Source organism: Plecotus auritus (assembly GCF_963455305.1).
Source record: "Plecotus auritus genome assembly, chromosome: 10".
Taxonomy (NCBI): domain Eukaryota; kingdom Metazoa; phylum Chordata; class Mammalia; order Chiroptera; family Vespertilionidae; genus Plecotus; species Plecotus auritus.
This window is the reverse complement of record NC_137785.1, coordinates 19,470,866-19,497,371: the sequence shown is the minus strand read 5'-3', so window position 1 is coordinate 19,497,371 and position 26,506 is coordinate 19,470,866. Positions and strand designations below refer to the sequence as shown.

General features: G+C 45.4%; 1 protein-coding gene across 1 annotated transcript; it reads left to right on the top strand.

The window, feature by feature from the left end:
* Window positions 1-485: 485 nt before the first annotated feature.
* On the top strand, window positions 486-22,050 carry LOC308236152 (cell adhesion molecule CEACAM21-like). Its single transcript, XM_080645512.1, has 5 exons — window positions 486-638; window positions 1,541-1,900; window positions 8,218-8,496; window positions 18,543-18,669; window positions 21,681-22,050. Exons 1-5 carry the CDS (start codon window positions 575-577, stop codon window positions 21,706-21,708), a joined length of 858 nt encoding a protein of 285 aa, XP_080501638.1. The 5' UTR covers window positions 486-574; the 3' UTR covers window positions 21,709-22,050.
* Window positions 22,051-26,506: the final 4,456 nt, after the last annotated feature.

Sequence of the window (26,506 nt, the reverse complement as noted above, 5' to 3'; positions counted from 1 at the left end):
TTGGTGGGCTTCCAGATTAGCTGGGCAGCTGATAAGCAGCATTTCTACTGTGTCCTGTAGGCATCTCCGTCTTTACCAAGTTCCACAGGTGATCCCATGCACAAGGGGGTGACATCCCCGTGACAAGAGTTCCCCATGTCACCCCAGGCCAGAAGGGATAAGAGAGGCCCCAGGGGGCACTACTGGGCACTCAACTTGAGCTCTAGGGAATTCCCCCCCCCAACCTCCATATCCAAGGCTCAAGCTTATCTCAAAAGGTAATGCGCCTATGGGGGTGGGGGTGTGGGTGGGGTGGAGAATCACTGAGGAGAAAGAGGCCTCAGCAATTCCCAGGATCTGACATTTAGGTGGAAGGTAACCAGGAAGGTGGGAGAGCTGAGGCAGAAAGGAGGGGAGGATGAGGGAGGGTCCCAGGAACCGACCCCGCCTTCTGCCCATGTGACCAGGGAAGTGATCTTGTTCCTAGAGGAGGCTTAGCTGGTCCCACCAGTAGGGAGAGCAGTGCCTGTGAGTGAGTGTTTCTGGATCTCAAGCTCTTCTCACAGAGGGAGGAACACAACAGACAGCAGAAACCATGGAGTCCCCCTCAGCCCCTGCTCACAGAGGGTGCATCCCCCCGCAGGGGCTCCTGCTGGCTGGTAAGGAGGGAAGACAGTCCCTGGGGGTGGACAGAAAAGGGGAGGCAGAGACTGGCTGGGGTTTCCTGGGGGGCACAGCGCTCAGAGAAGGGACAGAGGGCTTCTGTTTGGACCTGAGGGGAGAGGACAGGGGAGCAGAGTAGGATGGGGAAGGGGGCTCAGCAGCAGGACAATCCCATGATCTGGAGGTGGTGAGGGGCGGGAAAACCTAGATTATGGTAAGTTTTACAAGTTATTCATCACTGAAATTCTTTCTGAAAACTAATTATAATAATATGAATTTGTGTCAGGGTGACACAAGAAAAAATGAACCTGGGGCACTAAGCGTTGTCCTTACCACCAACCTCAGAACTGGGCACATGCACCCAGGGGGTGCAGGACCCAGGGAGCACTCATTCATTCACCCACAGGCATCTCAGCTTGCTGCAGGCCCTGGGGGTACAACAGAGCAGACAAGCCCCTTCCCCCATGGAGCTTACCTTCTATGGAGAGGAGACAGAGAAGGAAAGATCTAGATGTGAGGTCAGGTCCCCACAAGTGCCATGAGGAGAACAGAACAGGGACAGGTCAGAAAGTGGAGACACGGGTCTTTAGTGTCAACAGGGGTCTGAGCAGTGCCTGTGAGCATTTCTGACCTCAGGAGCCAGGAGCCAGGAGCCAGGCAGCCACCTGGGAGTTTACAAGCAGGAAATAAGGTCAGAGGTGCTGAAGTCATGGTGGCCATGCTGCTGCACTTCACCACAGAAGATACACACACACACACACACACACACACACACACACACACACACACACACACACCAAGGCTGAGAGATGGAAAGACCTGCTCAGAACCCAGGGCCTCATCTCTCCATCCCAATACAGTTCTCCAAATATTGATCAACTTCTCTCTTCCCTCCTAGCCTCACTCCTCACCCTCTGGAGCCTGCCCACCACTGCCCAGCTCACTATTGAATCAGTGCCCCCTGATGCTGCCGAAGGGAAGGACGTGCTTCTCCGTGTCCACAACCTGCCTGGGAATCTTGGAGGCTGTATCTGGTACAAAGGGGAAAGTATAAAAAGCGACCTTAGAATTCTATCATATACAGCAGACACTCAAGCAATTACCCTCGGGCCTGCATACAACCATCGAGAGACAATGTACCCCAATGGATCCCTGCTGTTCCAGAAAGTCACCCTGCAGGACACAGGATACTACACCCTACTAGCCATAGACAAAGATTATGAGGGCAAAGAAGTAACTGGACAGCTCCGTGTATACCGTGAGTGATGGCTCTTTGTCCTCTGGGTGTCGGGTGGGGCATATTCTACTTCAGACACAGGACTGACAGCCCTGGACTCACTCTGCCTCCATCCCCCTCTGCCTCACATTCCAGGTTGGGTTTGGGCACTTAGTGCAGGACTCACACAGTGGAGACAAACTTCCTAAGGTCAGAGTTCCCTTTCTGGATTCCAGCCCTGCAGACATTCTCCCCAGAGAGAAGGGCCAGTCTGAGGGGAGTGACTCAGCAGAGGGAGACCAGTCTCATCCAGGCCCCTGGGCTTCTCCCAACCATGACCCAGAGAACAACCCTGCAGGGCTCATACAGGGCCTGGCCTGGGGGGCCCTGGGATCCTCACAGAGAAGTTCAATCCAGGCAGCTCCTCCTCCTCCTCTCCCAGACCTCTGTCCCAGGGCTCCTGACTCCAGGAAACCCAAGGAGCCTCTGGGCAGTTGGGTTTGATCTGTGGGCAGGGCTGACTGGCAGCAACAATTTCCCAGGTGCCCAAGTCACAAGGCTCCTGAGGTGGTCACCAGCCAGGGCTCAGCCTCAAGAGCCACATTGGGGAGGGATGGAGCCTGCTCCTTCACCTGAGACCATGCCTGGGGAGTATGTGGACAAGGTCCCCAGGCCATTAGCTAACTGCCCTGGGGGACACAGGAAGGAAGAGGAAGATAGTCTCCCCAGGGAGGAAAAGAGAAGATGTTCCTCGAAGCTCCTAGTCCACCAGGGCTCTGCCCACGGCATCCTCTCTCACGGACACAACTGATAACAGAGGCTGTTAACTTGGGCAGCTCCTCTATTCCAAGCTTTAGGTTAGGAAATTGTGAAAGATTTAAGGTTCATTCACGGGCAACATGGCAAACCTGAGACCATTTACCATTTATCCTGTTCTATTCAGGGAAAACTGAGTTACAGTCACTCAATCAGAATCACACAGATTGTGACTCACCAATGTGAGTTATGCCAAGGTCTCTCTTCTACTTGAAGGGCTTTATTATGCTCACTGCACCCCTGACTCGTGACTCACAACCTCGTCCTGGTGTGAGGCTCCCATTCTTCCCAGCGGCTCCTGAGACCTTTCCACGGTGGGCTGGTGACCTGGCACGATCTGACTGGTTCACTGCCTGTTTCACACACATGTTCTCATGATGACACCATGACCACAGCGTAGGATCCTCTCAGAGGATGAGATCCACCAGCCACTCTCCTTTCTCTTAGACGCTGCCCAATTTGAATGAATTTGACTCAACTCCAGTTGTTTCCTGAGTGAGAAGGAAAAGGAAGAGCACATGCCACATGCCGTGTGGGGGCTCCTCCCCATCTGCCTGACTGTCCATAGAAACAGGGAGGGACCTTCTCCCCAACTTTACTAACATGGCACATGTCTTTTCTACCATTTTGGTGTCATCCCTCCCTTTATACAGCAGAGACAGTTGGACTTGCCTCCCGATCACTTCTGTTCTCTTAGCAGGACTCACCTTCTCTCCATCCCAGGGAGTCCCTCATTTCAAACCCAATGTGGCATCTTCCTTTTTCACAGTGTGACCTGGTGGGACTGCAGAACTTGGTCTATGACCTTCGTGCTCTCTAGACAGAGATTCCTCCAAAAACTGGTCTTAGATCTTTGGGGCATGAATAATGATTTCACATATTCTTTCACCGTTTAATTCAAAATCTATTTCATAACTGCCAAACACAAATGGTCCATGAGGGCCATATTTTCAGTAAGTTCATGCTCTCCCACCTTCCACAAGTCTCCCTTCTGTGCGTGCTGCTGTCTTGAGTTTTGAGGAAGGATCCCTGCCTTCTGCAGTGGCAGAAAGGACATTACAGACCAAGGGCAGAGAGCATGGCTCTGCTGCCACCACCAGCCAGCTCCCCGCAACCCTCACTCTTTTCTAAATCATTCCTGGACTCTGCTCTTCCCTTTCTGGGGTCACTGTCTCATGTCAGTCATCAGTGAACTGGGCAGACAGCCACACCTCATGGCCCTGCAGCCTGGGTACTGAACTGACAGCCAGATTTGCTTCTGGTCTCCCGTGTATTGTTTCTGCTCAGACACCCAGTTCAGGGCCACCCTGCCCAGTCCTCTGGGGTTTAAGAACTATGCTGTGGCCAATCATTACTCATCTTTAGGTTAACCTTGGCATGTGAAGTTTCAGGGAAAACACATCTCGACCCGGCAATGCAGGTCTGTGTTGCTGGAGGGGACTCAGCACCTGCAAATTCCAGCTGAGACCCAACATCAGCCAGGCAGTCAGCTGGTCAGTGAGGAACCAGGATAGGTGCCAGGTGGTCTCTGACTCCCAGTACTGTGTCTTTCTGTGATCAAACCCTGATAGTTGTCTGACACCTGAGAAAGCCTGTGCTTTTTCTCCCAGATATAAAGCAGGTGGCCTTACAATTTCTGAGCGCTCAGATCCTCATGCATTTGTTTGTCTTGTGATGCACAGACCTGCCTTATTCTTTTAAAAACTCGGGTTGGCTGAGAGGCAAGAGGTGTCAACTCTGATGAAAGAAGCCTTTGGAGGAATCCAAGGTACCACACAGGGCAGTGCTCTCTCTGTTACCTGCACAGAGGACTTCCCCAAACCCAGCATCACAAGCAACAACTCCAACCATTGAGACAAGGACCATGTAGTGTTAACATGTGAACCTCAGGCTCAGGACACCACCTCCCTGTGGTTGATCAACAATCAGAGTCTCCCGGTCAGTGCCAGGCTGCAGCTGTCCAAGGACAACAGGACTCTCACTTTACTCCGTCACAAGGAATGACACAGGACCCTATGAGTGTGAAACCCAGAACCCAGTGAGTGCCGGCCACAGTGACCCATTCACCCTGAATGTTCTCTGTGAGTACCTCTGTCCCTGCCTGGGCCAGGCTGCCCACCTGAATCCACACTGCCAGAGGCCAGGCTATATCTGTCCCTCTCAGGTCCACATACACAGACACGAACTCCAAACACCCAGTGTGGCCAGGAGTTCCTATACTACATCTGGGCAGCTCTTGGGACTGGGACAAACTAGTTAATGTCTCAGGCTCAGGTTTAGTAAACACAGGGGGTTATGGTCGGGGCTTTATATATATATATATATATATATATATATATATATATATATATATTTATGTTTATTGATTTCAGAGAGGTAGGGAGAGGGAGAGAGATAGAAATATCAATGATGAAACAGAATCATTGATATTTCTATCTCTCTATTTCTGTGTCTTCAGATCGGCTGCCTTCTACACATCCCACACTGGGGATAGAGCCCCCAGCCCAGGCACGTGCCCTGACTGGGAATTGAACCGTGACCTCCTGGTTCATAAGTCAATGCTCATCCACTGAGCCACACCAGCTTGGCTGGGACAGGCATTTTAAAACCAGGCTGGGGTTGGGTTTGGTGTGGGGTGTAGGGGGTCAATGGAGAACAAGGGGGACACTATAGTATTTTCAATAGTAAAGATAAATTTGTATAAATATAATGGGAGATGGAAGTTTCAGGATAGCTAAAGTTGACCACCAGCGCCTTCTTCTTTTTGTTTGGAGGGGTAGGGAGAGTTGTGTGTGGGACATATACATAGAGGGTTTTGCACATAAACAGCCATTGCTTCATAGGAGGGCAGTTATTCTAACTCGTTTTATAACTGCTCTCAGAGCAGAAATACTTGGCAACGATGCTATCTACTCAGAAGGCAATATCACTGAGGAAGTGTCAAAAGGCAAATCATTCTCTGTATTTCAGTAGCAAAATCAAGGAGCAGAGACATGTATTTAGGTAGAGTTTTCTTATGTTACATGCATCCCAATAGCTGTTTGATTTTTTGCAAGTTGTGAAATGCATCTATCAAACAGCTGCATACATATGAAAAATATTTTATGTTTTTCCCCAATAAGGAAAAATCAATTAATTTCACATTCACACTAGTGTTAGGAAGTCTTCTTTAGACCCCAGAAGGAGAAGTTGGGCAAGCATTCTGCATAACACTTATGTAATTCAAATTGATTGTTAGTGTGAATTGAATTGGATCTAAAAACAAAAAACAAACAAACAAAAAAATGGGCTGAAAATAAGCTCAGAGGGAGAGTGTGGCCCTTACAAGACCAGGAGCTTCCCCTTCCCTCTGATTACATCATGTGTGGCTTTGTTCTCTTTGCTCCAGATGGCCCTGACCCCCCACCACCAATTCCCCCTCAGAGGACCCTTACCTACCAGGGGCAAACCTCAGCCTCTCCTGCCACTCGGTCTCTAACCCGCATAAAGAGTATTCTTAGTATATCATTGGGAGGCCCAGCACCCACACAGGAGCACTTTATCCCCAACATCACTGCAGGTGACAATGGATCCTATAATTGCCTCACCCATAACTCTGTCACTCATCCCTATAGGACCAAGTTCAAGACTCTCACAGTCTCAGATAAGTGCCTCTTGCATTATTAGCACCAGGCTGTGGGGTGCAGGGCTGTATGGTTTTCAGAACAGAGCCTGGAGGGTTGTTGTCTCCCATCCTGTGGCCATGGACACAAGCAAATCACAAAGTCTTCCCCTGAGCCCTCCCACTACATCTCTGTAGACTCTCCTCCATTAGTCTTCTTGTTTCACATGGCAGAGCTGGGGTCCAACCTTGGAAAGTGAGGAGGGGGCTCTCTCAGCCTGAGAAAGAGTCAAGTGGTGGAGGGAGGGAGCTTCCCAGAGGGGAAAACAAAGGTCCTCAAGGTCAAGTAGCTTCTTCTGTCACTAACACTTTCCTTCTGTCCCCTCTTGTCTGTTACCTGCTCCATGTGCTACAAGGAACATACAAGGCTTTGAACAAGCTCACCTCTTGTCCCCAAACTAAAGGAGGACACCACCTCTGAGGAGGGGTGAGCAGGACAGACCCCTGTTCCCTGCGCTGCTCCAGGCTCACCTGGTGACTGGCTGCTCTGTGCCCTCTGTGGTGGGACAGGGGTCTGTGGTGAAGGTGCATGGGTGGTCTGTCCTCAATCTGGCCATTTTGAGTCACCCTCCAACACCACAGCCTCCCTCAGACCAGGCTGCATGGAAATGTAGAGAGAGTGAGCCACAGGGGAGCCTCCTCTGAGCTGTGTCCTGACTCTCAAGTCACCAGCTGTACAACACTGTGTGACACGAGCGCATGTGACATTGCTGAGGACAGCAGTGAGCAGTGGTGCATACTTGACAAGTAGGTAGATTCATCCACGAAGACCCTTCATGGGACAGAAGGAGCAGTGCCACAGAGTTTGTAGTTTACGGAGGACGCTAAGAGTACCAGCCTTTTGTTCAAACTGTGACTACTTCTCTGCAGGCGTCCTCAAACTACGGCCCGCGGGCCACATGCGGCCCGCCGAGGACATTTATCCAGCCCGCCGGGTGCCGCTGCCTGTCCTGCTTAGCAGCCGACTCGTCCTGGGCCCGCAGTGCGCAAAGGAATTTGTTCATAGTTTTTTTTTTTAAACTATAGTCCGGCCCTCCAACGGTCTGAGGGACAGTGAACTGGCCCCCTGTTTAAAAAGTTTGAGTACCCCTGCGAGTCTAGGGGTTTCCTTCTCTGTGATATTCCATCCACAGGCCAGGAAGTGAAAGCCCTATTCAGACTGAGAAATCCTTCAGATTGAAACTTCTCCAGGTCCTAAGGTCATGGCTGGGCCAGTCTCATTCTCTAATAAATTATTTAACAAAAAGGGAATGCCTTTCCATCTCTGTGTGTAGCCACCATACTAGAGAGTGGGTGTGAGTGTTTAGAAATTCACAGGAAGGTCTGGGAAAGAGTCACACAAAAGTCAATGGGTGGAGCCCATCTGATGTGGCTCAGGGGTTGATCTGTGACCATTGACCTTGAACGAGGGGGTCATGGTTTGATTCCTGGTCAGGACGCATTCTGGAGCTTGATCCTGAGTAGGTGATGTGAGGGAGGCAGCCAATCAATGATTCTTTCTCATCATTGATTTTTCTCTCTCTCTCTTTCCCAGTCCCTTTCCCTCTGAAATTAGTAAAAAAATATATATTTTAAAAGTCAATGGGTGGAAAATTTCACCTGATGATGAGGATACTAGATACACGGTCTGAGAAGAGGTTCCTGGTACTGATACTACAGATGTCCAGGAAGACAGGTCAGGGGTCATCCTTAGGTGATCTGGAGGGAGGAGGGGAGGCATAGCCCTCTCCTTACAGACTGTCACCTGAACAAAGGTCCTCACCCTGCAGAGGTCAGAGTCCTCCTCTGGTGACCTTTACAAAGATCACTGTGGTCTGTGAGTGGCTGACATCTCTGAGGAAGGAGCCCACTCTCAGTCGGTCACCTCCTCTGTTGTCCACAGAGCCAGTGGCGAAGCCCGTCCTCCGAGCCAGGAATGCCACAGTCACAGAGCATAAGGACGCCGTGGTCCTGACCTGTCTCACAAATGACATTGGGATCTCCATCCGGTGGCTCTTCAAGAACCAGATTCTACCTCATAAGGACAGGATGAAGCTGTCCCAGGGCAACAGCATCCTCACCATCGACCCCGTCAGGAGGGAGGATGCTGGAGGTTTTCAGTGTGAGGTCTTCAACCCTATCAGTTCCAGCAAAAGTGACCCTCTCGAGCTGAACGTACAATGTAAGTGATCCCTTTCCTCATCCTACATCTGCCTGGGAGGATTGCTCTACCAATGGTGTGATAAATGGACAGAGGACACAGGGAGCAGATTGTGAATCAGGAGACATTACAGTAAACAGAATGGCAAAGTGGTTAAGAGCTCAAGTTTCCGACCCTGGGTCTGGCATTCACTGTGACCTTGCACAAGGCTGTTTTTTTGTGCTCATTTTTTATGTGAAAAACTATACATAAAATTTACCATTTTAACTTTTAAGTGTACACCTCAGTGGCATTACAATCATTACCACTATCAATCGGGAACTTTTTCATCTTACCACACTAAAACACTGTACCCATTAAACAATAGCTCCCCAATCCCTAACTCCAGTCCCTGGAAACCACCATTCTATTTCTCTTTCTATGAATATGAGTACTCTAGATTCTTCATATAAGTGGAATCCTATCTAATAAAGAGGGAATATGCTAATTAACCATCACTCCATCACAAAGATGGCTGCACCCACAGCTGAGGCCGAGCTCCCATATGGAACCTTAACAAGCAACCAGCAGGGACCTGAGGCTACGCCCTCCCCCGCCCCCGTGGGGCTTGACAGGGAATCTCAGGCTGTGCCCCCCCACCCGGCAGGGCTTGACAGGGGACCTCAAGGTGCGCTTCCCATCCTGGTGCTGGGCTAGGGGACCTCAGGCTGCTCCTCCCGCCCCAGCACTGAGCCAGGGGACCTGATGCTGCACCCCCCTGCCTGGCAGGGCTTGACAGGGGACCTCAAGGTGCACCCCCAGTGCTGGGTTGGGGGAACTCAGGCTGCGCCCCCTGCCCATGGGGGACCTGAAGCTGCACCCCCCAGCCTGGCAGGGCTTGATGGGGGACCTCAAGGCACGCCCCCCAACCCTGGCCTGGGCTGGGGAACCTCAGGCCACGCCCCCCGTCCTGGTGCTGGCCAGGGGACCTGAGGCTATGTTCCCTGCCCGGCAGGGCTTGACAAGGGTGGGACTGGCCAGGTCTGGATCTAGCCCAATGTGGCGGGTGGGGGGGGGGGGAGCCAGGCTGGGTCTGGGTCTCACGTGATTTTGAGGCACATGTGCGTGGGCGGGGACTTGACTCTGGGTCCCGTGGTGTGCCCCAGACTCTGTCAGGAGGAAGGTTTTCATATACATTTTACTAATTTTCTTTCATCTCTGACACTTCTATTATAGAGAAAGGGCAAATAGCAATATTAAATTATTTTCTCTAATTAATCCCCTTTTAATGTGCACAAATTTCGTGCACCGGGCCACTAGTCATGTGATATTTGTCCTTTTGTGTCTGGCTTTTTTTTTTTATTTTTAAAATAAATCTTTATTGTTTAGATTATTACAGGTGTTCCTCTTTTTCCCCCCCCATAGCTCCCCTCCACCTGATTCCCCACCCTACCCCATGCCCTTACCCCCCACCACTGTCTTCATCCATAGGTGTAAGATTTTTGTCCAATCTCTTCCCGCACCCCTCACACCCCCTTCCCCCTGAGAATTGTCAGTCCACTCTCTTTCTATGTCCCTGATTCTATTATATTCACCAGTCCATTCTGTTCTTCAGATTTTTTATTCATTTGATTTTTAGATTCACTTGTTGGTAGGTATGTATTTTGTTGTTCATAATTTTTATCTTTACCTTTTTCTTCTTCTTTCTCTTCTTAAAGAATACCCTTCAGTATTTCATGTAATCCTGGTTTGGTGGTGATGAACTCCTTTAGCTTTTTCTTGTCTGTGAAGCTTTTTATCTGACCTTCAACTCTGAATGATAGCTTTGCTGGGTAGAGTAATCTTGGTTGTAGGTTCTTGCTGTTCATCACTTTGAATATTTCTTGCCACTCCCTTCTTGCCTGCATAGTTTCTACCGAGAAATCAGCTGACAGTCGTATGGATGCTCCCTTGTAGGTAACTCACCGTTTTTCTCTTGCTGCTTTCAAGATTCTCTCTTTGTCTTTTGCCCTTGGCATTTTAATTATGATGTGTCTTGGTGTGGTCCTCTTTGGATTCCTCTTGTATGGGGTTCTGTGTGCTTCCTGAACTTGTAAGTCTATTTCTTTCACCAGGTAGGGAAAGTTTTCTATCATTATTTCTTCTAATAGGTTTTCAATATTTTGCTCTCTCTCTTCTTCTGGCACCCCAAAAATTCGGATGTTGGTACGCTTAAAGTTGTCCCAGAGGCTCCCTACACTATCTTCATATTTTTGGATTCTTTTTTCTTTTTGTTTTTCTGGTTGAGTGTTTTTTGTTTCCTCATATTTCAGATCTTTGGTTTGATTCTTGGGGTACGTTGATCTACAGTTGAGTTTCTGTATATTCTTTATTTCAGACAGTGTATGCTTAATTTCTGACTGGTCCTTTTCCATTTTTTGGCATTCTCATTAAGATCCTTAAAGGTCTCACTAAGTTCCTCAGCAGTTTTTAGAAGATTCTTGAGTAACCTTATAAATGTGGTTCTGAACTCTATGTTGTCCAGTAGTTTGCTTTCCTCCATTTCTTTCATTCGTGACATGTTTCTTTGTCTCCGCATTTTGCTGCTTCCTTGTGCTGATGGAGTGGCTTTGTGTGGTAGGTGACCTATAGGGGCCAGTAGCTCAGCTTCCCCAATCACCTGAGGTGGACGCCTTTGGTACACCCCTTTGTGGGCTGAGTGCAAAGTCTTGGTGTAGTTAAGCCTTGATTGCTGTTGGTACACTGGGAGGAATTGACCTCCAGGCCAATTGGCTGTGAGGACCTGCTGTGTCTATAATGGAAGAACTGCTGTGCTGGAGACACGCTTATGGTGCAGGACTTGTTTCAGTGGGGCTTTGGTGCTCACTGAGTCTGCCTCTTGAATGTGTCACTTAACGGATGTGAGGAGTTGAAATCTGGTGTCTCACACTGACCACTAGGTACACTGGCTTCTGGATCTTTAATGGGGTGCAAGTCAGCTACTGTCTGAGGCTACCCAGCAGGCGCTACAGTGAGAACTATAGTTTTCTCCTCTTTGCTTGGGGTTTGGAGGTTTTGGAGCTGTCTGACCAGGGCTGCAAGTTTGCTAGGTTAAGCTGCGATAAGGCAGGTCATTCATATGCTAAAGCCGCTGCTTGGAGCTTGGGTGGGTTTGTAGATTGTGCGGGGAGGTTTCTCAGGGCGTGACTAGGCTAGGGCATGGCAAACAGCGATGGCTGCCAGTTAGCCTGCTCTGTGTCTCCAACCGCGTCCCCGCGTCCCGCGCCCCAGCATAGTAAATAGTTATTCCTGCACGCAGCCCTGCAAGCAAGCCACCCTCACTTTCCGACCCCACGGCAGACAGTCCAGCTTCTCTCCGTAGGAGTTTGGGTCCCCCGCGTCTCCCCAGAAACTGGAGTTTGGAGTAATCGGAGCTTGTCTCCCTTCGGGTTGAAAAAAGCAGCGCTCCCAGTCGCCCTTCGCTAGCACAATTCGCGCGTCTCCGTACCTCAGCTTTTCAGCGCCTGTGCACCTCTCAATACTGTTTGCTCTTTCCTTCTAGTTGTAGAACTTCCACTCAGCCAGCTTTCCCGTGGTTCTGGGTGATAGATGTTTTGTCTTTTAGTTGTAGTTTTGAAACTGTTGTGCGAGGCAGCAGTTTAGGTGTTTACCTACGCCACCATCTTGGATCCTCCCCCTGTGTCTGGCTTTTTTCACATAGCATAATGTCTTCAAGTTTCATCCATGTTGTAGCATATATCACCACTCCATTCCTTTTTAAGGCTGACTGGTATTCCGTTGCATGTATCCATCACATTTAATTTATCATTCATCTGTCCATGAATTCTGGATTGTTCCTACCTATTGTCTGTTGTGAATAATGCTGCTATGAACAAGGGTGTACAAATATCTGTTCAAATACCTGCTTTCAATTCTTTTGAGTATTTACCCAGAAGTAGAATTACTAAATGAAATAGTAATTTTTGTTCACTTTCTTGAGGAACTGCCATGTCATTTTTCATAGTGGCTGCACCATTAAATATTCCTGCTGGCAATGCACAGAAGTTCCAATTTTCCCCATCCTTGCCAACACATTGTTTTCTGGGTGGTTTTTGTTTTTTTGTAATAGCCATCTCAGTGGGTGTGAGGTGGTATCTCATGGTGGTTTTGATTTGCATTTCTCTAATGATTAGTGATGCTGAGCATCTTTTCATGTGCTTTTTGTCCATTTCTATATCTTCTTGGAAGAAATTTCTATTCAGTTCCTCTGGCTATTTTTTTAATCTGATTGTTTTGTTGTTGCTATTGTTGTTGAGTAATAATTACTTATATATTCTGGATATTAATCCTTTATCAGATATATGATTTTCAAATATTTCATCCATTCTCTGTGTTGTCTTTTTTCTTTGTTAACATTGTCCTTTCATAAACACAATTTTAAAAATTTTGATAAAGTCCAATTTATCTATTTACTAGAGGCCTAGTGCATGAAATTCTGTGCAAAGGTAGGGTCCCTAGCAGCTGCTGGCTGTCAGCTGGGACCTCCCTTCACCCGGCTACCTGCTGCCACCGACCAGGACATCCCTTCACACCTGCCTTGGCCTGGCACCGTCCAGTCATCTGCTCCACCATCCCTCCGCGGTCCCCCTGTTCTCGGCACCCATCGGGGCCGGCAGAGTCTCCACTGCTGCCCACTGCAGTTGCCACATCACCTATTCTCTCCATGTTCCGAGCCACCCCCTTGTGCTTAGCATACATCGAACTCCCAGTTGGTAGAACCCACACCCATGGGGACAATTTGCATATTAGCCTTTTATTATATAAGATTCTTTGTTGATTATGCTTTTAGTTTCCTATCCAGAAATGCATTGTCAAATCCAATATCATAAAGCTTTCATCCTATGTTCTCTTTTAAGAGTTTTTTTAAGTTTAGCTCTCACACTTAGATTTTTGGTTCATTGTGAGTTAATTTTTTGTATATAATATTAAGTAGTTCCAATTCATTCTTTTGATCGATATACCATTTTCCCAGTACCATTTCTTAAAAAGACTGTGCTTTCCTTCTTATATGGCCTTGGCACTTTTTTTAAAAATTGATTCTAGAGAATGAAAGAGAGAGAGACCATTGCTGTTAGAGTGAAACATCAACCGGCTGCCTCCCGCACATGCCCTGCCTAAGGATCAAACCAACAACCTGGGTAATGTTTCCTGACCAGGACTAGAACGCATCATCTTTTAGTGTATAGGACGATGCCCCAAACAACAGAGCTACACCTTCCATGGAAGGTCTTGGTACTCTTGTCAAAATCATTTGACCACATATGTGAGGGTTTATTTCTGGGCTTTCTAATCCATTTCTATATGTCTGTAACCACACTTTTTATTACCCCAGCCTTGCAGTAAATTTTGGAATAAGGAAGTATGAATCCTCAAATTTTGTTCTTTTTCCAGTTTGTTTTGGTTATTGGGGGTCTGTTGAAATTCCATATGACTTTCAGGATTGTTTTTTCTGTTTTTGTTCCAAAAATGTCATTGGGATATTGATAGGGATTGCATTGAATCTGTAGATCACTTTGGGCAGTATTGTCATCTTAACAATATGAAGTCTTCCAATCCATGAACACAGAGTGTCTTCCCATATTTTTCCAGCAATGATTTTTTTGCAGTTGTTCAGTATATAAGTCTTTCACGTCCCTGGTTAAGTTGACTCCTAAGTATTTTATTCTTTTTGATGCTATTGTAAATGGCATTTTCTTAGTTTCCTTTCTGAATTGTTCATTGTTCATATATAGAAGCACAACTTATTTTTACCTGTTGATTTAGTATCCTGCAGCTTTGCTGAACTTGTTTATTAGTTCTAACAATTTTTGTGGGACTTTAAGGTTTTCTACATAGAAGATCATATTATATGCAAACAGACATAATTTTACATCTCCTTTTCCAATTTGGATGCCTTTTATTTCTCATTCTAATTGCTGGCTAGGACTTCCAATACTGTTTTGAGTAGAAATGGCAAACGAAGGCAGATCTTTGTGCCTGATCTTAGGAAAAAACTTTCTGTCTTTCACCATTGAGAGTCATGTTAGGTGTGGGTTTGTCATAAATGGCCTTTATAATGTGGATGTAGTTTCCTTCTATTCATAATTTGAGCATTTTTATCAGGAAATGATGTTGAATTTTGTCAAATGCTTACACTGATTCAATCTCCTTATATTTATAGGTCTATTCATATTTTCTGTTTCTTTGTGATTCCATCTTGGTAAGGTTTTATGTTTCCAGAAATTTGTCCATTTCATCTAAGTCATCCAATTTGTTGTCATATAATTATTCATAGTACTATTATAATTCTTATTATTTCCATAGAATTGGTAATAATGTACCCAATTTCCCTTCTGATTTTAGTAATTTGAGTGTTCCTACTTTTTTTCTTAGTCAATCTAGGTTAAATTTTGTCAATTTTGTTAAACTCTTTTGAGGAACCAACTTTTCATTTCATTGATTGTCTCTCTTGTTTTTTTATTCTGTAATTTTTCTATCTCCACTCTAATCTTTATGAGAATTTAGTTTGTTCTCTTTCTCTAGTACCTTATGTTGTAAAGTTAGGTTGCTTATTTGAGATCTTTCTTTCTTTTTAAAGTAAGCATTTATAATTACAAATTTCATTCACAAGATTCTCAACTTCCCTGAGCCTCAGATTCCACAAGAGAAAATTACAATAAGAGTACCTGCTTCATGGTATTGTTTGAAATATTTAATGTGCTGCTGAATTAAACCCTTAGCAAAAATTCACACACAGCAGAAATGTTCCATGGTGTTAGCTGCTATTATTACTTCTGTTATCACCAGCCTCTATGAAGTCAGGTGGTCCTAGAGTCAAGGATCCACCGCTTACTAATCATATGACTTTGGGTAAATTTTTCACCACTCTAACCCTCAATTTTTTCATCAGTAAAAAGGAAATAATGTCTATATGACGGGGTTATTATATGAATCAGATGAGATGTAACTAAAATATTTAGCACAGAGCCTGGCACATAGTAAGTACCCCATAACAGCAGCTAAAATTAATATTAATCCTTCATCTTGAGTTGCCTTCTAGTGAGGGCAACAGAAATGAAAAAAAGACACAGAGATGCAAAATGATTTAAATTCGGGATTAGGGAGGCATTACACAAAAAATCATTGGGACATGTATACAGACTAAATATAGAAAAAGAAAAGAGGAGTTGAGTGCAAAGTCTGAAGCCTGGTTTGTTAGTTTTCGTCCCCTGAGAGGCAGCCACGATGGGATTAGACATACAAATATTTATTTGGGGGAAAGAATCCCTCTGAAGGAAAGAAAGTGGGATGGAAGTGGGTGGAGCCTGGAAGATTCCTCTGGCAAGGATGCAGATCTGGTTATTGTGTAGGAGAAAGAAAAGGAAGATTTAGGTTGCGGTGCCATCTTTGTTGTTTGCTTGTTTGTATTTACCCATCTTTGTGAATTAACCTGGGAAGACAGCAAGCCATCTGAATGAGAAGTTTTGAAACTATGGAAGATTATTAGATAAGAATACTTAGAGAACATTTAAAAGATAGAATATTACTGTTTAGGATTCACTTGGCAAACTGAAGAAGAAAACTCCTGACATTAGGCCCCTTTCAGACAATTATTTTCAAGCTTTAGTTTGCACAGGAAATCTTTAGGGTGCTTGTTAAAATTTCAGATTCCTAGGCTCTGCCCATAAAAGATCTGACTCAGAATGTCTGGAGTGGGACCCAGAAGTTTGCATTTTTAGAAAACATCCCAAAGAATTCTGTTGTAGATGGTCTTTGAAATACAACATTTGGACATACTGTTTTAAGGTCTCAAATTACTCTACACAACATCTGTAGACAAAACATAGGCCATGGTAGTGAGTGTGTTCTTCCTAGAATCTCTGTGGATCTCATGGAAAAGCCAAAGGAACACAAACTCGTAGGATTCGGTGACTATGGAGCTAAAGATCCCTCTAACCTAAAGAGCCCTCCCAATTGCCCATAAAGATCATCCAGGATGAATATCTGTGATGCCCAACCCATTATTTTCACAAGAGGAAAGTAGGAGACTGCCCTTTAGCTCTGCTTGGGCTTTTGGAAGCTCCAAGAGGCTTCCTAAAATGTGATCTTTCTCCATGAGCCGTGGGCCTATGAGATGAGAACCTATCACTTCCCAATGCACCATCTCTCTGCTAGGTCCCCTTGAGCACCTCTGCTTTCCAGGATGGAATGCTGTGGAACAAAACAAAGGTGGGTGTTAGTGGTGACTGTTTGGGATGGAATCATCTACTTCTCAAGGAATTACACATGCCCCTCTCAGGATGGTTGGAGAGCATATGCCTGTTTGAGGTTAGAAAAGGGAGCTGGGGGTTCACAGACTGCCTAAACAGCAACATTTCCACAACCTATGCTCAGTGCGTCTCTGGGTTTGCCACCACCCTCCTTAAATGGAAACTCTTTTTTCACGGACCAGGAGCTGGCAGAACTTTTTGCGCTAACAAGAATAGGAAAAAATTCTCCTGCACAAGACAGCTTTCGGTTTATGGGGGGGGGGGGGGGGGGGAGGTGGGGCGGGAGGGGCGGGGGGGCGGGGGCGGTTTAAGCCTCAGGAAGAGACCTTTTTAAATTTTTTTTAAATTCACCCCGGAAGGAGTGAAGGGAAGCAGGGTGGACGATACCTTTAGTTTTCCAGAAGCTCTCATTTTAAAGCATGTTGGAAACACCTCCAGAGCCATCTTTTTTTATTTCTTTCTTTATTGATGAAGGTATTACATATGAGTCCTTATCCCCCCATCTCCCCCTCCCCCGCTCATACCCTCATCCCCCTGGTCCATTGGTTAGGCTTATATGAATGCATACAAGTCCTTTGGTTGATCTCTCCCCCTTATCCTCTCTCCTCCTACCTTCCCTCTGATTGATGCTTCTCTGTCTCTGGATCTGTTTTTGTTCATCAGTTTATATTATTCATTATATTCCACAAATGAGTGAGATCATGTGATGATTATCTTTCTCTGACTGACTTATTTCACTTAGCATAATACTCTCCAGGACCATCCATGCTCTTGCAAATGGTAGGAGTTCCTTCCTTTTATAGCAGCATAGTATTCCATTGTGTAGATGTATCACAGTTTTTAATCCACTCATCTGCTGATGGGCACTTAGGCTGTTTCCAAATCTTAGCTATTGTAAATTGTGCTGCTATGACATAGGAGTGCATAGGGGTGGTATATGCTTTCTGATTGGTGTTTCTAGTTTCTTGGGATATATTCCTAGAAATGGGATCACTGGGTCAAATGGGAGCTCCATTTTTAGTTTTTTGAGGAAACTCCATACTGTTCTCCATAGTGGCTGCACCAGTCTGCATTCCCACCAGCAATGCATGAGGGTTCCTTTTTCTCCGCATCCTCGCCAGCACTTGTCATTTGTTGATTTCTTGATGATAGCCATTCTGACAGGTGTGAGATGGTACCTCATTGTCATTTTGATTTGCATCTCTCGGGTGATTAGTGACTTTGAGCAGGTTTTCATATGTCTCTTGGCCTTCCTATGTCCTCTTTTGAAAAGTATCTATTTAGGTCCTTTGCACATTTTTTGATTGGGTTCTTTATCTTCCTTTTGTTATGTTGTATGAGTTCCCTGTAAATGTTGGAGATTAAACCCTTATTGGAGATAACATTGCCAAATATGTTCTCCCATGCAGTGGGCTTTCTTGTTGTTTTGCTGAGACCTGACTGGCACATATTCATGGCAGTCACACCTGGTACAGAAAAACACGCAACCATGAAAGGTGGGAAGTTATAACTTACTAAAATGGCCTTCAGCTTTCTCACATTTCCAAAGCTCCAAACATATCTCCGTGCAGAAAGGCCAGGATGGAATTGTGGCAAGTCTGGGCACCAACCTAGAAATGCAGTGAGAGAAAGAATTACAAGGATAGAGTGAGCTATTTACCTCATAGCAACCCTCCCAGGGGAAATTTCTTCCTTGAAGGAACAAGTAGAGATGACTTCATGTTGAGAGTTGTTTCCCAGGGCACCCTCACTGTAGAATAACATCTCCTCCACTCTTTCTCCTCTTTCTATCCATGACAGATAATCCAACACTACCAAGTACTGGCCTCTCCGATGGGGCTATTGCCGGCATCGTGATTGGCGTCCTGGCTGGCGTAGCTCTGATAGCAGCCCTGGTGTGCTTCCTGTATATCAGAAAGACTGGAGGGTATGATGGCCTTCCCTCTTGTCCTGCTTCCTCCAAGGCTGACAACCATGCTTGGGAGAGGGAAGGAGACTTCCCCTCTGTCTCTGGGCCTGGATCTGCTCCTCCTCCTTTCTAAACCCCTGCTTCTCAGCACTGATTCCTGAGGCCTCTTCTTCAAGCTTCCTGTACCCCTCTCTCTTTGGGTAATGGTATTCCCATCCCCCTCTGGTTTAGAGGGGGAAGATCTGATTATGTTCCTTGGTCCTAGAGTCAGGGAAACCAAGGTCCAAGAAGGAAAACAAATCAGTAAACAAATCAGTAAACGAAAAGAGGAGCAGGAGAAAGCGAGTTGTGTGCTCTGTCAACCATAGAAAGAGGAGAAGAGAGGGGCAGGACAGGAAGAGAACCTTAAAAATACGTGAAACCAGCCTGGCCTGTGTGGCTCAGTGGTTGAACATTGACCCATGAACCAGGAGGTCACAGTTCAATTCCCAGTCAGAGCACATGCAAGGGTTGCGGGCTCTGTTGCCAGAACAGCACATGCAGGAGGCAGCTGATGGATGATTCTCTCATTATTGATGTTTTTATCTCTCATTCTCCATTTCTCTCTCTAAAATCTACAAATATACATATATATATATATATATATATATATATATATATATATATATATATATATTTTTAAAGCTGAAACAAAAGGCCTTTTAGGAAATAAATGAAGAATGAAAACAGAATCAACGAAGTCAAAAGGTGCCCAAGTAGAAATAGGCTCAGAAGCAACTGATGAAGAATAGACCTTTATGCCCTGGCCAGGTGGCTCGGTTGGTTGGAACATGGTCCCATAGAAAGATTACAGGTTACATTCTCAGTCAGGACACAAACCTACATTGAGGGTTCTAACACCTGATGGCGTGTATCTCTCTCTCTCTCTCTCTCTCTCTCTCTCTCTCTCTCTCTCTCTCTCTCTTTCTCTCTCTCTCTCCCCCTCCTCTCTCTTCCCCCTTCCTCTTTCTGAAATTAATAAATATCAGATGAAGATTTTTTGAAAAGGGATGGACCTGTGTGAACGTTAGTGCAGCAGGAAAGGAGTGCACTCTGGAAGGGTCGGTGGGTACACTGAAGAGGAGCCCTAGGAGGAAAGGCAACACTGACTCTGGTATAAATGAGCTGACAGTGTCCTTCCTACTTCAAGGAGCAAAGAGCCTATGCTTGTGAATAGCAGTCACAGTCTCTGATATTTGTTTAGGGCAAGCAACCAGCGCGATCTCACAGAGCACAAACCCTCAGCCTCCAACCACAGTAAGTAAAGCCATCACCAGTGAGAGCTCAGTACCTTCTGAAATTTTAGAGGGGATGTCCATTTCCCAACCTTAGGTTGCCATAGGTCCTCCCACCCTTCTAGTCACAAAAGATCCCCCTGAGACCCAGCCCTGGAAGAGACTCCCTCACCCAGACCTGGCAGGCCTGAGTAAGATGGCCATGTTTTCCAAAGCCATTCCTCACCTTACCCCTTCCCCTCTTCCTCTCTTACGGTGTGGGCCCTCTCCTGTGGTGAGACTTTCCCTGTCTTGTGGTGCTCTGGGTGCTCTGGGTGCTGCCCCTCCTTGCCACGGGTGCCTATTGCTGAGAAACACAACTGGGCAAAAACAACGCCTTGTGAACTGGAAAAAGAAATTCAGAAATGGACTGAGGCCTCCCTGTCACTATTGCTGCCCCCCTCACCCCTCAAGCCCACCCCCTCCTGCTGGTACTAACACCCTAGGTCTGGACCACAGACTCTGAGAGAAGCGATTTCCTTAAGTTATCATGGGCCACATCCCACCTTCCTCCCGCCACCTGCCACCTCCTTCAGCTAGAAATGACAACAGCTTAGGAACACCAAGCCTGTAAAGCTATAAGTCAATTTAGCATTTTCATGGATTGCTAACTCTTCTTTCAACTCCGAGGTGAGGGCCTCTCTGACAACTCACCTAACAAGGTAAGCACAGCCAGTTTCACTGGCTCATTTTCTCATGGATACACCTCTATAGAGAATGGGGTACTCTTGAAGACAGAAGTGCGATCAAGTTTGAATCAAGGTTCCTCAATGTAGCAACAAACCAAGATGTATTGGTTAACTACTCCCATGAGCCTACATCATGCAAGAATGTGGGCTCTGGAGTTAGCCCCATCCTTTGTTTGCATCCTGGCAGTAACTCTTAGTTCCTCTGTGACCTTGGGCACGTAAATTGATCTCTCTGATCCTCACCCTGTCATCTATAAACATGAAATGCTGCATACTTCAGAGAGAAGCTGAAGGAATGAAATAACATAACACATGCAAAGCACCAGCACAATGCCCAACGTAAGGAAGGCACTGGGTCATTCTCCCTTCTCTACCTTCTATCTGATCCTGTTCTTCCTGTCAAAGGATAATGTCCATTCCAATGGGTCTGAGGTCTTCGTTCCTTCACTTTATAATAACTTTACTGAGCTTCTCTCATTTAGCCTTTCAATAGAGCACACATATGTGTTGAAAAGTGCTTAAAGCATATGTATATGTTAACAATGTATAAATTACCATGAGTTGAGCATACCCTTGTAAGCAGCACTGAAATGAAGAAACAAAACATGTCATCTCCCTGCAAAATGAAACCTTCCAGTCACTTCCCTCCAAAGAGTAACCATATCCTGACTTCCAATGCACTAGATTATTTTTGCCTGTTTATGCTCTTACATTAAAAAACACAGTATACTCTTTTATGTGTGTTGTTTCTTTCATTCAAAATGTTTTCATGAGACTTATCCATATTGTGATATGCATTTGTAGTTGTTCATTCTCATTGCTGTATCCTCTTCCATTGTATGAATAGCATAATCTGTCTTCTAATGATCATTCAAAGGATGTCAGCAAGCAGAGAAAATGGAAACTAAAAATCCTCCAAAGCTAGAAGTTTCAAAGTGGTGAGAGCAGGTGCTGCCTAATCACAGGAGGCAAGGTGAGGGCCTGACCTGGGACACTGAGTTAATTGAACACTTCTCATCCCTTTCAGATCCATGAATTTACATATTCTTTGCTGAACTTCAGTGACCAAGAATCAAAGAAACCAACGTCAGCCTCCCCATCCCCAACAGCCACAGAACCAATTTACTCGGAAATATAAAAGAAGTAATGTAACCAGCCCTGCTCACCACACTGCTGACTGATTCCAAGTCTCATCTCCATCACCAGGAGACCCCTTTGCCCTCAGGGAAAAGGAGAAGATGGGACCAGATCCCTGGAAGAGCACACCTGGAAAGCCTCTTCCCCCCTCACTCTGTCATGAGGCACCTCCCTTTGGTGTCAACAGGCGAAAGGGAGTCTGTAGGAAGGCCAGCCTTCCTTTGCATTGAAATTTGGTTCATTAAATTAGTACTAGAACCAACAAAGTCTAGAGATGATTCTTTAAAAAGCAAACTTCTGGATGAATTATTTTTAAAAAGTGAGAGTGGGCACAATAAGCAATATTAGGAGTAAAAAGGGAAACAATGACAGCAGGCAATAGGAGGACATCAGGAACATCCTTATTGCAAATATTTGAAAAATTAGATTAAAAGGAATAAATGCTTAGAAAAACAAAATGAAACCAGAACTGAGTTAAAAAGGAAGAAAAGTATGAGTAGCCCTATTAACCAATAGACCAACTGAGTTTCTGTTTTTAATCCTTCCAATAGAGGATACATATAACCTGGATTATTTGACAGGAAGTTTTCCAAACATTCAACCAACAATTAATTCTTTTTTTTTTCAAACAGAAAGAGAGAGGGAGAGAGAGAGATACATCAATGATGAAAGAGAAACACAGATTGGCTGCCTCCTGCACACCCCACACTGGGGATCAAGCCATAACCTGGGTAACATGCCCTGACCAAGAATCAAACCATAACCTCCTGGTTCATGGGTTGATACTCAACCACTGAGCCAAGCCAGCCAGGCAAGGATCAATTAATTCTAATCTTACAGGTGCTCTTACAGAAAACAAGAGAGAGAACACTTCCCCAGCTGTCATTGTGTGGCTAGTATAATGTTGACCACCAAATCAGAAGAAACTTGCTAGACATGAGCAGAGCAGGGACAATGAGTCAGGTACAGAGACTCACCAGGGCAGAAAGCTCCAGATGACTAGCAAGGGGCACAATTGAGAAAACAAGAAGCTATGCTCACCCCTCTGCCCTCTCCCCCGCATCTTTCATATTGCTTTTCAGGCAGTTTGGACCCCCTAACATTTTCCTCCCTAAAGATAACATCTGGGTTTCAGATGTATTTCAGCTCCAGGCCCAGAAAAGCAGAAAAAACCAAACAAGTGACACATGGCAGCCTCAGGACCTATTACATTGACTAATAACTTCCTGTCCTGGCATCGACCAATCAGTGGAGACCACAACCCTGAAAGAGCACACCTGGGAAGCTGATGAATATTCTATTAAGACCCTCCCCTGAGACCTCCCCTAAGATTCCACCTGCAAGAAAGAGATAACTATGCTCATGATAAAGGACCCAGTGTGCACTCCCTCCAAGGAGCATGCCCTTCCCATTCCCCCACAAGCATGTCTTCCCCCAACCTCTAAGGGATCCCATAAGGCCTGCAACCAGGAGAGCAATGGGCAGCGGCAGCTCGTCCCCAGCTAACCCCCTGAACCTTTCTCCAAGCACCCTTTTCTCTGACTTCTCAGAGAGTCAAAGCAGCCCAGCCCAGGCTTCTCTGTTGCTTCTTCTATGCCCTTCCTTGTTTCGCAGTCCTAAGTACATTTTTGCTGCCATCACGGGGTACAGTATCTTTTGCTCAATGTTGTGTAGTCCTTCCAATTGTATATCCTCATCTCCCATCCCCTTTTCCTGAGGTAAATTCAGTGTTCTTTAATCACTGTCTGAGCCCTAACTGGTTTGGCTCAGTGGATAGGGCATGGGCCTGCGGACTGAAAGGTCCCAGGTTCGATTCCGGTCAAGGGCATGTACCTTGGTTGCGGGCACATCCCCAGTAGGAGGTGTGCAAGAGGCAGCTGATTGATGTTTCTCTCCCATCAATGTTTCTAACTCTCTATCCCTCTCTCTTCCTCTCTGTAAAAAATCAATAAAATATATTTTTAAAAAAATCATTGTCTGAGATGGTTATTTAGCCTGCCGGAGCACCACCCACTTTAATCTCTCAAAACTCAGAAAGGAAAATAACAGGCTTAATATTCTCATGTCTGAATATCCTTCATGAACAGTAGCACAGTAGCAATGAATAAAAACGATAACGTGCAGGAAATGTGGGTTTATTTCAGAAACAGTTTAACAGTATAAAAGTCACTGTAATTCATGGCATTAAAGGTTTAAAGGAGAAAAACCATGTAAATTTTTCAAGACACTTAAAAAAAAATCCACCTAAAATTCAGCCTCTATTTATGTTATAACTTAATAAGCCAGAAATAAAAGGAACTTGCTAATTTGAAAAAGAGTGTTTACAAAATGTTATGGTAAAGTGTGGACCCAAAGGGGTCACACACTAAAGATAACAAGCTCAAGGGAGGCCTGGGCAGTGGCCTTGCAAACTCAGGGACCTAAACGACCACAAAGGATGGTGTGAAATTAAAACTTTTAACTAAAAGCAGTTTATGGCAGCTAGTAATGTCCTAGGCTAGAGTCTTCCCTAGCAAAAGTCAATCTTGACCTTAACTGACCCTGTCTAATGTCCCTTGCATCTGCTATAACATTCCTATGGAATGTCAGGGAAACTCCCCTTTCTTTTGACTGTTAATTATCCTGTACCCACCGAGGTAAAAGATGTGTATCCTTTTTCATCCAGTCCCAGGGGTCCCCCCATTTGCTTTCTCCCACCTCCCTCATCTATCACCAATGGATTTCAAGGGACCCACTTGCCTCTGATCTTTTGATTGAAATGTATAAAATAAGATGCAAAACTGCCATTCTCTGGGACATTATCTCAATCCATTGAAATTTTGCTCCCCAGCAATTGTCGATAGTTTGGCTCAAGTAAACTCACAAAAATTCTTCCCCAGTTTGAAGTTTCTTACTTGGACCTTTACTTGTTATAGTGTGGCAGGATTCCAAAGAAGCTCACCCAGGACCATCCTGCAGACCCAGACCCAGTGCTAGGATCCAGCAAGGGGTCCACTGAGGCCACTAACCCCTTGGCCCTCCTACCTGGTAAACTAGATTGAGTTGTCTCTTGGATCCAGGGCCTTTCCTTGCTTGTGATAGGGGATCTGACTTTATTTGAGCTGTATTTTAAATCCTCAAGGTGGAACTAAGTAAGGTTAAATGTTGACAGAACCAAGGCTAATGCGTGACAGAATGAAAAATGGGAGGCTGGTGTTTTTTTTAACTGAGGCATTTCAATTGGAATTGTTTTCTGAGAGTCTGAGCAAAAAATCCCTCATGGTATAAATGAGAGCTGAAGTTGTTCAGCTTTGAAGATAAGGGGCACATCCTCCCTCCAGCCCAAATCTCAGGTGTTCTCAAAGGCTGGGCGGGAGCCTTGACTTGCAAGTGATTTATAGAAATGGGGAGATTTATCTAGTAATTACATTAACTTCGATTGGTCAAAATCACCTGGCTGGTGTGGCTCAGTGGTTGAGCACTGACCTATAAACCAGGAGGTCAGCTTTAGCCAGTTTGGTGCAGTGGATAGAGTGTTGGCTTGAGGAGGAAGGTCCTGGGTTCGATTCCAAACAAGGGCACCTACCTCAGTTGCAGGTTCCCCAGCCCTGGTTGGGGAGCATGCAGGAGGCAATCAATCGATGTGTTTTTCTCACATCAATGTTTCTCTTTGTCTCTCCCTGTTTCTTCCACTCTCTCTAAAGATCAATGGAAAAATATCCTCGAGTGAGGACTAAAAACAAAAAAACAAACAAAAAAGCCAACCACACTAAATCAGGAGGTCATAGTTTGATTTCTGGTCAGGGGACAAGCCTGGGTTTGGGGCTCAACACCCATTGGGGGTCATGCAGGAGGCAAATGATCAATGATTCTCCCTCCTCATTAATGTTTCTATCTCTCCCTCTCATTTCCTCTCTGAAGTCAATAAAAATATGTTTTAATAAAATAAAATGGTCAAAATGCAGTTGCCTTTGGGTGCCTAAATTAATGTTTTCATGCAAAAATCAGGAAAAAATGGAGGCTCTAAAATTAAACTGAATGAATGAATGGGAAATATGTCTTGGTTTGGAAATTAAAAGTTCCCAGTAGATAAGCCTAATCAATGGACACAGACTACAGGGGGGTGGGGTCATGAATGGGAGGTGGGGGGTAATGGGGGAATAAGGACACATATGTAATACCTTAATCAATAAAGAAATTTTTTAAAAAAGTTCCCAGTAGAAGCACAGATCAAATTTTGGGGAAAAATAATAAATATTAGAGACTGTCTCTGACCTCTTCGGAAGTGATAAATGCTTACACCTCATTCTTCCTTCTCCTCTACCTCCTCCACTACATCCTTTGCTCTCAGAGCTTCCTTGTTCAGACTTGCCCTTCCCCTCCCTTCTTCCTTCCCCTTCTGTCTCCTCCACCTCCATTCCCTACTGACATAAAGGAATCCTAACAGCTCCCTTTGGAGAAAAGTTGGTCTCCGCCAGAGAGGAACAAGCAATTGTTCCCGATTTTATCTGGGAACCTGATGGGTTCACAAAGAAATTTAACTGTTAGAACGTGTAATCCTGGCTATTCTAATTTATTTCAATTAATATACCTACTGATTTCTCGAACTAAAAACAATAGAATTACTAAATAAGGCTTGCAAGAAAACTCCTGTAGAGAAGTCTACCCACTTTAAGGATTATAAGAAACCGAAATGGGATTTAGGAAAAAGAAACAGAAATAAGCATAAAGCTGCTC